The sequence below is a fragment of the Schistocerca americana genome, chromosome 7, assembly GCF_021461395.2.
Source record: "Schistocerca americana isolate TAMUIC-IGC-003095 chromosome 7, iqSchAmer2.1, whole genome shotgun sequence".
NCBI classification, from domain to species: Eukaryota; Metazoa; Arthropoda; class Insecta; order Orthoptera; family Acrididae; genus Schistocerca; species Schistocerca americana.
The window spans coordinates 503,271,014-503,289,359 of record NC_060125.1 but is presented as its reverse complement, the minus strand read 5'-3'; the positions used below and the strand labels follow the sequence as shown (position 1 = coordinate 503,289,359).

General features: G+C 40.1%; 1 protein-coding gene across 3 annotated transcripts in view; it reads right to left on the bottom strand.

The window, feature by feature from the left end:
• The window catches only part of LOC124622029 (RNA-binding protein 33-like), a 246,829-nt gene that overhangs the window by 105,766 nt on the left and 122,717 nt on the right, over nt 1–18,346 (bottom strand). For all 3 annotated transcript variants that reach the window (XM_047147585.1, XM_047147586.1, XM_047147587.1), the window contains exon 8: nt 12,962–13,206. In XM_047147585.1, the coding sequence (XP_047003541.1) occupies nt 12,962–13,206 (245 nt within the window). The remainder of the gene's footprint in view (nt 1–12,961; nt 13,207–18,346) is intronic.

The window sequence follows — 18,346 nt, the reverse complement described above, 5'->3', positions numbered from 1 at the left end:
GCACTATTATTTAACAACATCGAAAAAGGATGCTACATGGACTTGACTCATCTAACAAGCAAAGTTGAAATGGAGCTCCAAACACAACTGAGATGCTTCTAATTTTTGGCAATCAGAGTGTAAACGAGGGACAGTATCACACACTTGAAAACACACAGACAAGTCAACTGGTCAAACAGACCAGAGTCAACCAAAATATTTCCCTACAGCATGTCCCTAACATAATGCAAAATTATCAATCTTTGTACAATACCCATTTTCCTAAAAAATTCACCAGAGGCTAATACTATTACTCAAGATAGGGTTATATCAGGATCCACAGAACATAGCACATACACGTGGCAATGCTTTGACTCAAGTAAAAATATATACACAGCTTCTGAAAGAGTATCATAGTGGAGGCAGTTGAAATTGAGTATGAAAATTGACTCGTCAGGGACATGACTTTAATTTAAAGAGGTGTTAGATCCAACACCCACAATAGTGAGGGAGCAGACTTGCAATGGAATACCACTGATGGTCCTCGAAACAGCCGCTGTTATAAAATAACACCACCTAACAATGGAACTGAATTGAACAGACCTTTCAGAGCACTCTGCTCAATTGAGAAGCTTTTTTTATTAATCTTGAAACAGATCTAAGAACTTTGTCAGCGAGATCTTTGTCCTCATACTGTTCCTTCATCTTCATACAGAATGAGGGAAAAATAACTGTTCTTATACCTGGGTATGTGCTCCATTCTCTATTACCTAATACTTATTGTCAAAACAATCTAAGCAGTGTTTCTTGAGCACCGATTCTCCAAATTTACCTAACAGGGCTTCATGAGAACAACTTCACCTCACTGGAAAAAGTTTCCTTTCAGTTTCCCCTGCATCTCTCAATGACACTCCTATATGGCCTGTACTGACGCTTAACAATTTTAGCATCACATCTCTGAATTCCTTCTGCTAGAAAAGAGCTCAAAATGTTTTGTTGTTGTTGTGGTCTTCAGTCCTGAGACTGGTTTGATGCAGCTCTCCATGCTACTCTATCCTGTGCAAGCTTCTTCATCTCCCAGTACTTACTGCAACCTACATCCTTCTGAATCAGCTTAGTGTATTTATCTCTTGGTCTCCCTCTATGATTTTTACCCTACACGCTGCCCTCCAATGCTAAATTTGCGATCCCTTGATGCCTCAGAACAGTCCTACCAACCGGTCACTACTTCTTGTCAAGTTGTGCCACAAACTCCTCTTCTCCCCAATTCTATTCAATACCTCCTCATTAGTTATGTGATCTACCCATCTAATCTTCAGCATTCTTCTGTAGCACCACATTTTGGAAGCTTCTATTCTCTTTTTGTCTAAACTATTCATCGTCCACGTTTCACTTCCATACATGGCTACACTCCATACAAATACTTTCAGAAGTGACTTCCTGACACTTAAATCTATAATCTACATCTACATCCATGCTCCGCAAGCCACCTGACGGTGTGTGGCGGAGGGTACCTGAGTACCTCTATCAGTTCTCCCTTCTATTCCAGTCTCGTATTGTTCGTGGAAAGAAGGATTGTCGGTATGCATCTGTATGGGCTCTAATCTCTCTGATTTTATCCTCATGGTCTCTTCACGAGATATACGTAGGAGGGAGCAATATACTGCTTGACTCTTCAGTGAAGGTATGTTCTCGAAACTTTAAAAAAAGCCCATACCGAGCTACTGAGCATCTCTCCTGCAGAGTCTTCCACTGGAGTTTATCTATCATCTCTGTAACGCTTTCATGATTACTAAATGATCCTGTAACGAAGCGCGCTGCTCTCCGTTGGATCTTCTCTATCTCTTCTATCAACCCTATCTGGTACGGATCCCACACTGCTGAGCAGTATTCAAGCAGTGGGCAAACAAGCGTACTGTAACCTACTTCCTTTGTTTTCGGATTGCACTTCCTTAGGATTCTTCCAATGAATCTCAGTCTGGCATCTGCTATACCAACGATCAACTTTATATGATCATTCCATTTTAAATCACTCCTAATGCGTACTCCCAGATAATTTATGGAATTAACTGCTTCCAGTTGCTGACCTGCTATTTTGTAGCTAAATGATAAGGGATCTATCTTTCTATGTATTTGCAGCACATTACACTTGTCTACATTGAGATTCAATTGCCATTCCCTGCACCATGCATCAATTCGCTGCAGATCCTCCTGCATTTCAGTACAATTTTCCATTGTTACAACCTCTAGATACATCACAGCATCATCTGCAAAAAGCCTCAGTGAACTTCCGATGTCATCCACCGAGTCATTTATGTATATTGTGAATAGCAACGGTCCTATGACACTCCCCTGCGGCACACCTGAAATCACTCTTACTTCGGAAGACTTCTCTCCATTGAGAATGACATGCTGCGTTCTGTTATCTAGGAACTCCTCAATCCAATCACACAACTGGTCTGACAGTCCATATGCTCTTACTTTGTTCATTAAATGACTGTGGGGAACTGTATCGAACGCCTTGCGGAAGTCAAGAAACACGGCATCTACCTGTGAACCGGTGTCTATGGCCCTCTGAGTCTCGTGGACGAATAGTGCGAGCTGGGTTTCACACAACCGTCTTTTTCGAAACCCATGCTGATTCCTACAGAGTAGATTTCTAGTCTCCAGAAAAGTCATTATACTCGAACATAATAAGTGTTCCAAAATTCTACAACTGATCGACGTTAGAGATATAGGTCTGTAGTTCTGCACGTCTGTTCGACGTCCCTTCTTGAAAACGGGGATGACCTGTGCCCTTTTCCAATCCTTTGGAACACTATGCTCTTCTAGAGACCTACGGTACACCGCTGCAAGAAGGGGGGCAAGTTCCTTCGCGTACTCTGTGTAAAATCGAACTGGTATCCCATCAGGTCCAGCGGCCTTTCCTCTTTTGAGCGATTTTAATTGTTTCTCTATCCCTCTGTCGTCTATTTCGATATCTACGATTTTGTCTTCTGTGCGACAATCTAGAGAAGGAACTACAGTGCAGTCTTCCTCTGTGAAACAGCTTTGGAAACAGACATTTAGTATTTCGGCCTTTAGTCTGTCATCCTCTGTTTCAGTACCGTTTTGGTCACAGAGTGTCTGGACATTTTGTTTCGATCCACCTACCGCTTTGACATAAGACCAAAATTTCTTAGGATTTTCTGCCAAGTCAGTACATAGAACTTTACTTTCGAATTCATTGAACGCCTCTCGCATAGCCCTCCTCACACTACATTTCGCTTCGCGTAATTTTTGTTTGTCTGCAAGGCTTTGTCTATGTTTATGTTTGCTGTGAAGTTCCCTTTGCTTCCGCAGCAGTTTTCTAACTCGGTTGTTGTACCACGGTGGCTCTTTTCCATCTCTTACGATCCTGCTTGGCACGTACTCATCTAACGCATATTGTACGATGGGTTTGAACTTTGTTCATTGATCCTCAACACTATCTGTACTTGAGACAAAACTTTTCTGTTGAGCCGTCAGATACTCTGTAATCTGCTTTTTGTCACTTTTGCTAAACAGAAAAATCTTCCTACCTTTTTTAATATTTCTATTTACGGCTGAAGTCACTGATGCCGTAACCGCTTTATGATCGCTGATTCCCTGTTCTGCATTAACTGTTTCAAATAGTTCGGGTCTGTATGTCACCAGAAGGTCTAATATGTTATCGCCACGAGTCGGTTCTCTGTTTAACTGCTCACGGCAGTTTTCAGATAAAGCACTTAAAAAAATTTCACTGGATTCTTTGTCCCTGCCAGCCGTTATGAACGTTTGAGTCTCCCAGTCTATATCCGGCAAATTAAAATCTCCACCCAGAACTATAACATGGTGGGGAAATCTACTCGAAATATTTTCCGAATTATCCTTCAGGTGCTCAGCCACAACAGCTGCTGAGCCAGGGGGCCTATAGAGACATCCAATTACCATGTCTGAGCCTGCTTTAACCGTAACCTTTACCCAAATCATTTCACATTTCGGATCTCCGTCAATTTCCTTCGATACTATTGCACTTCTTATCGCTATAAACATACCTCCCCCTTCACTGTCCAGCCTGTCTCTGCGGTATACATTCCAATCTGAGTTTAGGATTTCATTACTGTTTACGTCTGGTTTCAGCCAACTTTCTGTCCCTAGTACAATATGGGCGTTGTGCCCTTTTATTAATGAGAGCAGTTCTGGGACCTTTCTATAGACGCTCCTGCAGTTTACTATTAGCACATTAATATTGTTATTCCCTGTTGCATTTTGCCTACTCCTACCTTGCCGCGTCTCAGGAGGTGTCTTGTCGGGCCTAGGGAGGGAATTATCTAACCTAAATAACCCCCATGTGCACTCCACACGTACTCCGCTACCCTTGTAGCCACTTCCGGCGTGTAGTGCATGCCTGACCTATTCAGGGGGACCCTACATTTCTCCACCCGATAGCGGAGGTCGAAAAATTTGCACCCCAGATCTCCGCATAATCGTCTGAGCCTCTGGTTTAAGCCTTCCACTCAGCTCCAAACCAGAGGACCGCGATCGGTTCTGGGAACGATATTACAAATAGTTAGCTCTGATTCCACCCCGCGAGCTAGGCTTTCCGCCTTCACCAATTCCGCCAACCGCCTGTACGAACTGAGGATGACCTCCGAACCCAGACGACAGGAGTCATTGGTGCCGACATGAGCAACAATTTGCAGTCGGGTGCACCCAGTGCTCTCTATTGCCGCCGGTAGGGCCTCCTCCACGTCTCGGATGAGACCCCCCGGCAAGCAGACAGAGTGAACACTGGCCTTCTTCCCTGACCTTTCCGCTATTTCCCTAAGGGGCTCCTCCATCACCCGCCTAACGTTGGAGCTCCCAATAACTAATAACCCCCCCCCCCCCCCCCCCCGTGTGCCTGCTCGGACCTTGCTGAAGGAGCAGCCACATGTCCACTCACAGGCAGAGCGGGCGATGCCACACGGCCAGCCTCCACATTTACCCTCCGCCTCGTCCGCTGCGAACACCGCTGAACCCGCCACTCCCCTTGGGGAGAGGGTGGCCCACACGCGCCCGGTACCCACGAAGATGTCTCGACAGCAGGGACAGTGGGTGAAGCATGTAACACATGGGGTGTACCTTGCGATGCACCAGACTCCCCACTGCCGCTACACTCCGAGGCAGCAGCCTGAAGACGGCTGACCGCGGCCATCAACACGTTCAGCTGTTCGCGAACAGTGGCCAGCTCCTCCTGCGTCCGTGCACAGCAGTCACACATCCTATCCATCCTAAGGAATCAATTTACTGAAGAGAGTTAATAAACTTTTAACTAGACTGCTAATTCACTAAAGGCGGCTGATTGACTAAACAGCGATTGCTAGCGACTTCTTGTAGAATACAATGAAAATAGCACTACCTGTCTCTGGACTGTACTGAAAACAAACACTAGCACTACTGGCACTATGGTTGACTAAAGGGGCTCTCTCTGACTGTATTCAAAACAAACACTTGCGCACTGCTGACACACTGCTCGGCGGCGGAAGGAGACTACGCGATTTTACACTATTCAGGTACTAAAACGTGATGCTATAACTCTCAAATACTATAATACGCCCGAAATTTATGAATTAAACAATGCAAATACCGAAAACACGCAAAGAAATTAAGAATTAAACTACGTAACAAATAAGTGAGCTAAGAGTATACGACTTGCTGCTGCAGCTGCTTATCCAACGGCAGCAGGGAGCACACTGGCTGTGACCAACCGACACTTGATGTTAACAAATTTCTCTTCTTCAGAAATGCTTTCTTGCCATTGCCAGTCTACATTTTATATCCTCTCTACTTCGACCATCATCAGTTATTTTACACCCCAAATAGCAAAACTCTTTTACTACTCTAAGTGTCTCATTTCCTAATCTAATTCTCTCAGCATCACCCGAATTAACTCTACTACAGTCCATTATCCTCGTTTTGCTTTTGTTAATGTTCATCTTATATCTTCCTTTCAAGACACTGTCCATTCCATTCAACTGCTCTTCCAAGTCCTTTGCTGTCTCTGACCTCACAGTTTTTATTTCTTCTCCATGGATTTTAATACCTACTCTGAATTTTTCTTTTGTTTCCTTTACTGCTTGTTCAATATACAGATTGAATAACATTGGGGAGAGGCTACAACCCTTTCTCACTCCCTTCCCAACCGCTGCTTCCCTTTCATGCCCCTTGGCTCTTATAACTGCCATCTGGTTTCTGTACAAATTGTAAATAGCCTTTTGCTCCCTGTATTTTACCCCTGCCACCTTTAGAATTTGAAAGAGAGTATTCCAGTCAACATTGTCAAAAGCTTTCTCTAAGTCTACAAATGCTAGAAACATAGGTTTGCCTTTTCTCAATCTATTTTCTAAGATGAGTCGTAGGGTCAGTATTGCCTCATGTGTTCCAACATTTCTACGGAATCCAAACTGATCTTCCCCGAGGTCAGCATCTACCAGTTTTCCCATTTGTCTGTAGAGAATTCGCGTTAGTATTTTGCAGCTGTGACTTATTAAACTGATCGTTTCGTAATTTTCACATCTGTCAACACCTGCTTTCTTTGGGATTGGAATTATTATATTCTTCTTGATGTCTGAGGGTATTTTGCCTGTCTCATACACCTTGCTCACCAGATGGTGGAGTTTTGTCAGGACTTCCAATGGAATGTTGTCTACTCCCGGGGCCTTGTTTCAACTCAGGTCTTTCAGTGCTCTGTCAAACTCTTCATGCAGTATCGTATCTCCCATTTCATCTGCATCTACATTCTCTTCCATTTCCATAATATTTCCCTCAAGTACATCGCCATTGTATAGACCCTCTATATACTCCTTCCACCTTTGTGCTTTCCCTTCTTTGCTTAGAACTGGGTTTCCATCTGAGCTCTTGATATTCATACAAGTGGCTCTTTCTCCAAAGGTCTCTTTAATTTTCCTGTAGGCAGTATCTATCTTACCCTTAGTGAGATAAGCCTCTACATCCTTACATGTTTTACAGACTAAAACACTTCCCAGGATTCTTTCAACACTTCAGTCATCCATTCAATTCTCTTACTACATTTCCCATGTTCCGATAAATTGTTTTAGTGACATCCCAAAATATTCTTGTAATCTGTACATGGATCTTACTCTCCCAAATGCCATGAAACATGCAGTCAGACATTAAGCTTATCCATTATGGAAGATGAGCTCTGTAAAGGCTCAAAAACTAGCTCATGGAAATAAGCAAATACAATTTACTTCCGATTATTCAAGTATAAACAAGTGTGTAATGTTTGCCTCTAGGAAACAGTGATAAACAACAATCCATCACTTGACAAGAACTGGCATTTACATTATTTAAATGGCTGTTGTGTGACAATAGATTATCGTTTCCATTGTTGGCTGCCAACTTGTCCTGCGTAAATCGAAAACAATCTCAGTTTTCTGATGTCTGGTGTATAAGTGTTAATGAAGCAAGTTGAAAGAACTTTGTAAAAGAGATGACAGAGAAGTGAAGAAATGTGTTGACATTAGGACAAAAATTAGAATTAACTGAAAGATTTGAGAAGGGGAAACTGTTGCAAAACTAAGTGCCGATTATAATCAAAGCAGACTGTTCGGGACATTAAAAAGAATAAGCAGAAAATACAAGATTTTCTCAGGAAATGAAATTCTAGTTCTGGACCATCTGTACAAAAAAGCATGAAGAGATCTACATTTAATGAATTGGATGCTGCTCTTTTGCAATGGTTTAGCCAAAAATGACATGAGGTGTCATTGTTTCAGGCACAATGTGTACTTAAAATGGTAAATTACTTCATGAAGATCTAGGTTTAGAGGGAGAACTTAATTTTTAATCTGGATGGCTATCCAGATTCCAATGTCATTGAGTGTTCATGCATCTTCAACCCCACATTACCCCAAATAATTATGAGTATACTGTACTTCAAAAGTGACTGGCTGCAGTTTTCTTTGTGTATATTCAGGCGATGTCATAGTAAAAAAAAAAAAAAAAAAAAAAAAAAAAAAAAAAAAAAAAAAAAAAAAAAAAAAAAAAAGAGGAGAGTATGCCATTTTATTATTACTGTTGATCTACAGGTAAACATTTAAGATGCACCTTGTGTTGCAATGTCATCTTTCGTATCGGAAACATGTCTGTCTGTATTTTTCTGGTCCTACCTCTTACGAGAGCTCAAGCAATTGCAAAACTACGTTTGAGGTGGTAGTCATAAGGTTTTAATTATCACCATGAAACAAAGTTACATAATTAATTTTTGTTGTGTTCGCAGGTACATGACTGCAGTTTTGGTACACACTGAACTCCCCACATCAACACATACTGCTAGAGGAACCAAATAAAATAGCTCCTCATCCCACTTACAAAAAGGAAAACTGTGCTATGATTAATTTTCTGCATTTGAAGGGGAACAATGCCGAAACAACCCGTGTTAGCGAACATGTATGGCAACAACACACCTTCACATGACACAGTGGTTAGGTGACACAGATGCTTCTGATGGGATAAAACAAGCCTGAATGATGAAGGAGGAAGCGACCAACAATGTCTCTGTGAACAACTGAGAATCACAACAGAGGAGGAGGCTGTTGCTTGATGACCTGCTTTATCACAGTTGAGGGAATAGTGGAAAAACTTAAAATCAGTCATGGATCAGTTTCCATCTTGCACATTTCAGAAGTGAAATAGGTCATTGCCCATCGGGTTCCACAATTCCATAAGCCATACGTTTTCCATAAGCCTAACCGAGGCAGCAGTGGGAATGTTGCTGTGACAGTCTAATTAAGATAACTTCTGCTGCTTAATCACCATGGATGAGTGCTGGATGTATTAGCATGGCCCTGAGACAAGGAGCACAGCAACCAGAGGAAACATATGGTTTCACCCCTATTATTGCCTGTACTACCACAAGAAATCCACTTTAACAGCTCTTTTAGAAAGTGGCCACAATATCAAATTTGACAAAACCTCTGTTGTGGCTTGCACTAACAGCTTCTGGGACTGTAATTAAAGAAGCCATTGAAATAAAACTCGTTGATAACACCCTTAATAAAGACAGCGGCCTGCAGCTCAGTGCGGCATGGTATCCAGCGGTTGCACAATTGAAGAGGGCACATCAAACACAAGGTCAACGTATGCCAATATATGGCAATGCTTCCAGCACCAGTGATGTCACAGATGGCAGCTAATGTACATAAGGGCATAACAGCAACCCATTGGCAATCATACCACTTGACAGTGGCCAAGGAATGTTTGGCAGAAAGTTCGTGTAAGTTTAATCATTTGACAAGGCTGAAAATCTGAAAACATTTTACATAATGTCACTGCTGCAAGACTTTGCATTCTTACATGTGGTTTCACCACTGACAAAGAGGTAAAGACTCAACAATCATCAGTCAAAATGATGGTGTGTGTTTTGTAGCAATGCTCTTAAGGGGCAAATTGTCGCAGACGCATACTATAGAAATCTCCTGATGAGGTTACGGAGAGCTGTCAAGATGAATTGTGATAAAAAGCTTCCCAAAGGGTTGTTTTTGTTGCACAGCACCATCTCAGATCATTCTGCACAGTCCATACTCACACTTGCTGCTTGTCAAGTTTTACCTCATACCTCCAGTATTCACATGGCATGGCACCTAGCGACTTCTTCCTCTTTCACCAGATGGAGACACCATTGCATGGCAGGTATTTCCAGAATGATGGAGACATTATTTTGAAGATGAAAAGATGAAACATTTCCTGAACAGCTAAAATGTAGACTTCTACAACCAAATCATTCATTGTTGGAAAAAATATGTCATACTGAAGTGTTGATATGCAGAGAAATAGTGACAGCATCATCAAATGCCAAGGCGACAATTTTTTTTTTTTTTTTTGAATTGATAACTGAAACCTTATGACTATCCCTCACAGTGTCTTCAGTTTGAGCTTTCCACACAGCTCAGTGCTGATAATTTCATGCAATAATCTCCTAAAACCAGTTTCCAGAAACGCATGTATGGGATGCAAATCTATTTCAGACCTTTCAACTCGTCCATCAGTCATAGTCCTCTTTCTCTAGCAAGGATTACTCTTTTCTAAGAGCTTCCTTGCAGGTTTACAATGGAGTATCACTGCTTGCATTGTATTTGTAAATCAGGATGTCATCTTATCAGACACTAGAAACCTGTAGAAATCTCTGAAACAACATCTATGATCAGGTACATTCTAGTATGAGCTGACAGATTTGGCAGTCGTGTGCGAGAGGTGTGCTTGCTTGTGTGAATGAATGGTGTGTGTTTCTGTTTCTTTTTCTGACGAAGGCTGTGGTGGTCGAAAGTTTGTGTGTACCTGTCTTAATTGTGCCTGTCTCCAATTTAATGTGCCATCTTTATAATAAGTAACAATCTGTCTTTTCCCACATTGTTAGTATGGAATTTTTTTCATTAACAACTTCTTGCATTGGCATCTAATTCACTCACTTTTTTAAAAAAAATTAATGTGCCACATATAAGATCTTCCAGAAGACCCTCTCCAATTTACACTGGAATGATGATAGCTCTCACAATACAGACTGCAATGAGATAACAACAAGTGACACAATGGAGGTGGGGTGTTGCTATATTTGACTACTGTCAATGCCCTATTAAGTGTTGGCAGCGTGAATGTCAGATTTGAATGCAAATTTACACAAAATGCAGAGAAGAATTTTCTTCACTTCCCTCTGGTCCAACATCAATGTATTTAGAACAACACTTAAGTAATTAGCACAAATAAATGTAGGTTCATCACTTCGAAAATTAAATCTGCATGCAAAATACTGTTCAGAAAATTTACAATGTCAATAAACTCATCTTCCTAGGTAACATAGAACTATTGTCTGTGTGTTCATGCTTACAAGTGATTAATGCTGTTATTGCAGAACTTCAATAAGTCTCATAAAACAACTGGTTGGCTCAGTTACAGGACAATTAAAAAAAGCAACTGACGTAGAAAAATCTCTCTCAGCTGTGTTTGGCAGCATTATGGTGTGTAAAATCTACCATCTTTCTTGGTTCTAAGGCTTTTACTGGAAGAATTGCTAACTTTGTTGCTGTAAATTAGAAAAAGCAATAATTACTTTACATTAAAAAAATCAATCAGTGAACTGCATCTCCCTTGAATCTGTTATGACTATTTGTCATATTAATCTGCACACGTTCATTTGTTGCTCTAAAATACATATGACTGCAACAATTAATGTAAAGAAATGGCAGTTCACTTCTACTAGCTACCTAGAATAAATAGCATGCTCGTTTCCCCTACAGATGCCATGCCGCTTACACATAACAGCAGCAGCATCATGTATTTTTACTTTAAACTTGTAATTAAAACACAATCCAACACAATTATTATGTGCAGAACGATTGCAGCTCCGTAGGAGAGAAATGCTTTCATTTAATTTCATAGGCCGTTTAGGCAGTGCTCTGTTTTCCCTGTTAGTTTACATTATATTATCATTATGTTATATGCCTCATTGCATGTGCAGAGTTATATTTCATTGTTTGGTGTTAAATACAAAAGTAATATGTTACTTTACTGTGCAAAATAAATACCCACACATGTATGTTCAATTTATTTCATTTTGGTTTTTCACTTATTGGTTTGTTTCCTCTTTATAGCTTGTTCCATTCCTTACTTTCTATGAAACACAGTGCAGAAACAATACATGTGTACAATCTGATAAAACTGGCGAGCCTTTAAATGGCCTGTGGATCAAGCTGCACGAAAATAATATATTGATATAATACAATGTAGCAATTACTTTTGTCAACAATTTAAACAAAAAACTTGTCACAAAGTTACTTAGTGATGTATGAACTGTATGGGACTTTAATATTAGTTTATTACACATGAAATGTCAGATTTGGGCATGATGAGAATTGGATTTTATGAATACAATGTACAATTACTGAATATTTTATCAGCAAGTAGACAGTTGAGTGTTAGAAAATCTTGTGATCTTACAATAAAAATTTCGCTTTATGGCTTTTAGCTTTATCAAAACATGGTAGAAGCAGCCAGAAAAATAAATGTAACAATGTAACTGGGTACAGGAAATGAATGACTCACTGCAGTTAAAGACAGAAAGAGAGATCTACATCTGGTGATGTAATTCCAACAAATGAACCATGTAGATACAAGTTTGCACTCACTTGCAGGAAGGAAATTATGCAATAGTGGGCATGATGCTCCCAAAATGTAAAGAATCCAACTGTTACTTTGGGTTTGTATTTTTCTATGTTTGTCCCTCATGATCAAGTCTTTGACAAGATGTTAAACCCTAATCTACCCTTTCTCCGTTCATTTCCTTTTGGGTCCCCTGAAGCACTTGGAAAAGAAGAAGAAGAAGAAATATTTTACTTTGCTGCTCATGAGACTTGGCATCTTTTCCTGACTAAGCACTGAAAGAACTGATGCTACGAAGCACTATAATCTGCTGATGAAGCACACAAAAAAATGATGTAATGAAACTTGGCTTATTGGCAACAAATTAAATGTTTCTTTGTAGCCTCAGCATTGGCAAAAAGTAGGAGACATAACAATAACTCTTATTTTCCATTAACTTACTTTTGTTTCAAGCACCATTACCAAATCTGACGTTACCTGTGCAACAATCTGAATACAACATAGATACAGCAGTGTAGATTTACACCATTAATCCTCACAATATGCTGCTATACTTGACAGAGTAAATAAATTCTCACAACGAATTCATTTCAGTAAAAACATTAAGTACACACCGCAAATTGGCACACAGTTACAAAATGTGGTGTGAACGTTAAGCAGAATATGGAAATGTTATATACTTTTCCAGATCACCTAGCTTACAAAAGAGAAGCATTACTTTGAAACCAGCAGCTAGACACTTATGTAAAATTAAAAATAAAGGAATTTATAATTCTGCCTATGCTTTGGCTGGAATAAGGAATGAACTAAAAATTAAGTTCACCATATAATTTTCATTGTAGTATTGTGGCTGCTGTTGTGATGCATGCAGTGGGGGTGGGTAACTTTGATTCTGATGGTGATGATGTGGGTGGAGGCCATCAGGAAGCACAGCGCTGGGAGGATTCGGATTTTGCTGGAAGGGTCCATCAAATCCTCCATGTGGCATCTGACCATAATCTTCATTTCCCATCATACGTTGAGGAAAACCATTATTTACTCCTCCTTCCCGGTCCCATATGAGCCGAGCTGGAAGATAACAGCAATAATTCACCTAGAAGCCTCAACATAAGTAAAAAATTTAAACTATTTAAGTCATTCAAATTATAAGTAAATCAGAGAATCAAAAATTACTGACATAAATTAAATAAGATATCAGGGTGTATACATGGACAAGGAAAAAAAAATTCCCGGATTTTTCCCGGATTTCTCAGTTGAAAATACACTTTCTCCCGGGTAAAAATACATTTTTTCCCGTGTTATGTGAGAGTATACTTTCATCGGAACTGTAAAAATTATTGGTCTTTTGAATGTTTATGGTTTTATACGCCGACGTAGAATTTCCCGGCGCTACAGAAAACGAAACTTTTTGGAAAGATCTTTGATATGCAGCAGCAACATGTGCGCTGCATATTTTCGTGTTACGACAATATAAATTCGAATTCCACCAAACACCGCATGTTACTTTCCAAGGCATTGAAATCGAGATTGCGATGCGCTTTTGTAAGCCAGTCATAGCTCATATCATGTGATCTTTCCAGCTGATGACAGCATAGGACATGTGATGTACTCAGCTAATAGCAAGGTCACTCTTAAGTAGCACGAACACACAATTAAGAAAAGTTGATGGTTTAAATTAATATACATAGTGTTGCTACAAGAAAAACAGAGGTTTCACATATAATCGTAGTCTCAAAGATTAATAAGCTGCAAGAGAAGCTAAGCTTCCATAAATAATGTTGATCTTTTTTACAAGTGTTACACTTTAAGATACATCACACAAATGTGCCAGTAAAATTTTAAATAACGACGTAAATGTCTGATCTTCTGGGCTCAAAATTCTTCTACATGGTAGTCCTCAAAGAGTTGATTTTTAATTGAAAGACAAAACCCTCTGTGATTTAAGAAATGCATCATACATTCTCGCATGTAGTTAATCTTGTGTAAAAGGAAATTTACTTTGAAAGTAATGCTTTACAAACCAAATGTTTTCCCGCGACCTGTTAGAAACTGATTCGTTTCAGCAGTTGCCAGAGAGCGCCAGATAACAGACGCCACCGCTCTTGCACAGCTATGATGACACAGGAAGCCCGTATGTTCGTACGTGTAAGACATTAAAGATCTTGCACTATGTCACAAAAGAAACAAGACGTCAGAGGACACTTCAAGTTCATCGGAATTTCGTGAACCATACTAAAATCCATAATTGGGCTTAAAGTGCACATCCGTATGTCCAGATTCGGATATATATTTACTTGAGTACCAGTACTGTATTATCTCATGTTTGGTTCTTTATTATGGCCTAATGCCATGCGAGCTAGAAGATGGAAAACGTGCACTTGAAATGCAATGAACAGTTGAAACTAGCCAACAGTGTGAAATTAAACACTTTGTTTCAAATAAATTGACTGCCTCAGCGCAAAAGATTAATAAAAGCCAAATCTCTTTAGCAAAGCGACAAAAATAACTTCATTGCTCTGCAAGGTGATTAATGCTTGACTGACAGAAAGGTGCAAATAAAACCTGAAAATAATAACATATTTTAGCCTTCCGTAATTATGCAAACGTATTTTAATTCTTTTGATAGCTCCCGGCCACAGAAATCAGTTTTATTTTAATTTGATGTGAGAGTAATAAATGAAGAGGAAACAGCAAAATCACTAAACCCTAAACACAGGTCATGTGGAGATTCCCCGCCTCCCCACTACAACTCGGACTGCTCTGTGCATCAGCCCCGGGTCTACGATATTTCCGAACCAGGGCAATAGTAGATAGTGGCTAGTGGCACCCAGCCACACATCCGTAGCCAGAAGCGCGAGAAGGTATTACCCATACCCGACTCAACTGCGCATGCACGAGAGACCACCCGCAACTGCTCAAACGAATCTAATGTCAACAGCTGTCACGTCACGCTCATCGGAGGCAATTTGTCGTTATGAATCTTTGCATAGTCTTTCTAAAACCTTGGACACTCTTTGCTGTTGGCAGACGCTTGTATGAGCACTATGTTTTGTTGCTGTATATGGCGGATTTCCTTTGCGACTTAAGTTTTATTTTAGTTTTTTCTTCCTCTTGCTAATGTTTTGTTGCTGCAGTATTATCCTGCAGACGCAGGATACAGTAATATCCTTTGTTGGAGTATTGGTTCTTACCAGTCAAAATCATAAAAATTTAACTGAAAACTAAAACAATGAAACGTTCCCTGAATTCTAAAAAATTCCTGGGTTTTTCCCGGATCTCCTGGTTGTCCCACGTTGTATACACACTGGATAACCTACAGCATACATATTTATTTTTTGTATTCAGTATTTCTCTTTTTGCTGTTGTTCTCTTCTGATGTTTGTTTGCTTTTGATTTGCAAAGGAGCGGTGTGAGCCTAATGATCATTATTCACACTGTTACTTCTGTCTTACAAATATTTTGGGACATTCAAGCAAAACTAGACATAAAATAAATTATCCAAATATATCTTCAGTGCATTTGCCTGTGCCCCATGATGAGGGGTTGTGTATTCCTGTCTGTAACTTGAAAGCCATGGAACCAGACACCATGTCAAGTGAATCAGAAAGTAATGAACATATAGAATACTGCCCTCGATATCATGACACTTCACCTCAGCTCTTTAATCAAAAGGAACTGAACAATTTGGTTCACGATCTAAAACTTTCGGCACAGAAAGCTGAACTCTTGGGGTCGAGACTGCAACAACGGAACCTTCTAGCTCCAGGGACAAAAATTTCCTGTTTCAGATCAAGAGGTGCTTCCTTTGGTCAATATTTCTATATGCAGAATCCAATGTGTGTATGCAGAGATGTCAATGGTCTGGTACAACATAATCCACAGGAGTGGCGACTATTTACTGACTCCAGTAAAACCAGTTTAAAAGCTTCTGCATAATGGCAATGCAGTTCCATCAATACCTTTGGTTTACGCAGTAGACATGAAAGAAACTTATGAAACCATGGTTTTGCTGTTAGAGGCAATCAAATATAAGGATCGTGAATGGCAACTCTGCTGTGATTTAACAGTTGTTGCACTCCTTATATGTTTACAGGCTGGATTCATGAAATACTGCTGCTTTTTGTGCCTTTGGGACAGTCATGACACCAAGAACCACTATATAGTCAAGGAATGGCCTCTGTTGAACAACTATAAGAACATGGGGTGTGGAATGTCACTTGAAATTTACTTTTTACATTCTCACCTTGATTTCTTCCCAGAAAATTTGGGAGCCATAAGCGATGAGCTCTGTGAACACTTTCAACAAGACATTCTTACCATGGAACACCGTTACCAAGGCAATTGAAACCCCCTGATGATGGGTGACTACTGCTGGGGTCTTGTTAGGGATAGTGATGAAACAGCAAACAAAAGAAGAGCTCTGTCATCACATTTTTCAAAAACCAAAGATGATTAAAGGCAAAAATATCTTCTGAACTAATCTGGACCTTTTATTGGCATCATGCCCACATATACATACAAAATAGTATTGATTTCAAACGTCCTCAATGTGTATTTTTGTTTGACTTAATTGTGTCAATTTTCGCTATTACCGTTTTTTTATTCTCCTGTGTATCCAGGAAATGTGAGGTCATAGAGAAAAACTGATTTTACCAGTGTATTCAGCACCCCAAAATTAGGTAAATGCACTCATTTACAAACCAGATGCAGAAAAAAAGTTTAAATTTGTTGACTAGTGTAATGGACATAATGTAAAAAAGAGACTGGTGGAATCATGTACTTCTGCAAATCAAACAATGGAAAATTCATGATGGAAAAATAACAATATTATGAAAAGGATAGTTGCTTCTCACCACATAGTGAGGTGCTGAGTCACAGATAGACACAAGAAAAAGACTGTCAGCAGGTAAGCTTTCGGCCAAAAATGCCTTCATCAGAAATAAACGACACACACACACACACACACACACACACACACACACACACACACACACAACTAACACAAACATGATCACAGTCTGGCCTCAGCAGCCCGAGATTGTGGTCACGTGTGTGTTAGTTGCATTTGTGTGAGTGCGTACGAGGTTGTATGTCATCTAATTCTGATATACGAGACTAGAATAGAAGTGAGAACCAATAGATGTTCTCAAAGTACCCTCCGCCACACACCGTCAGGTGGCTTGCGGAGTATGGATGTAGATGTAGATGTATTCTTTGAACATTGACTACCACCAAGTTACCAGTTTGGATGAATGGATGTACACAGAGGGTGTACATTGATGGCACACAACATACTGTTGCAGAGCATGCTCTACATGACAGTTCATGATCTCAGTACCAGTTTCACCACACACGCCTTCTGTATTCTCCTCGAACAATAGTTTCTCAGAACTAGACAGGTGGTTACGGCATTTCAACATATCCTTAGTTCTCGTCACCCACCTGGCCTTCCAGTTACTATTCCTTTCTCCTCCCCCCCCCCCCCTCCCCCACCTCACATGTCTACCACATATAATGCACTTGCACGACATTTTGTCAGTAATTTCTGTCTTACTTTTTACCCTATATTCCACCTTTAAGCTCCCAAATTTTCAAAACTTGTCCAGTGCACTCCCCAACAGTCACTCTTTCCTTCTCATCCAGTCTCCAGAAAGTCTCGCCTGACCCAGGGTTCCTGGTAACTTTTCCATAACTCTTTCTGTTTCCTTAACCTTGTCAGTCCTTTTTCTTCATTCCTCTTCCTTCCCCTTCAACCCTTCTGCCAAAACGAGGATCCACTGGCTCAGAAAGCTTGCACATTTCCTTAACTTTTGTGTGTGTTTCCTCCTGTTAGCATGTGGTGAGTAGACCTTTTATCTATTCAATCATATTAGACTTTGATGAAGGTACATACGAGATGTAGATATAAATATGAGATAAGCTTTTGACAACGCTCACAGGCGTAAATTCTTTTAAATTGTGAAGGAAGTAGGGGTAAAACACAGAGAGTGAAAATCTATCTACCGCTCATACAGAAACCAGATTGAAGTTATATGAGTTGAAGACCACAAAATGGAAACCCTAGTTGGGAATGGAGCAGGTAAGTTGTAGCATATCGACTGTGTTGTTTAAAATCTGTTCACTGAGTAAGCATTATAGGAAACAAAGGACAATTTTGAAAAAGGTAGTGAAGTTTAGGGAGAAGAAATAAAAGTCTGAAGGTTTGCTG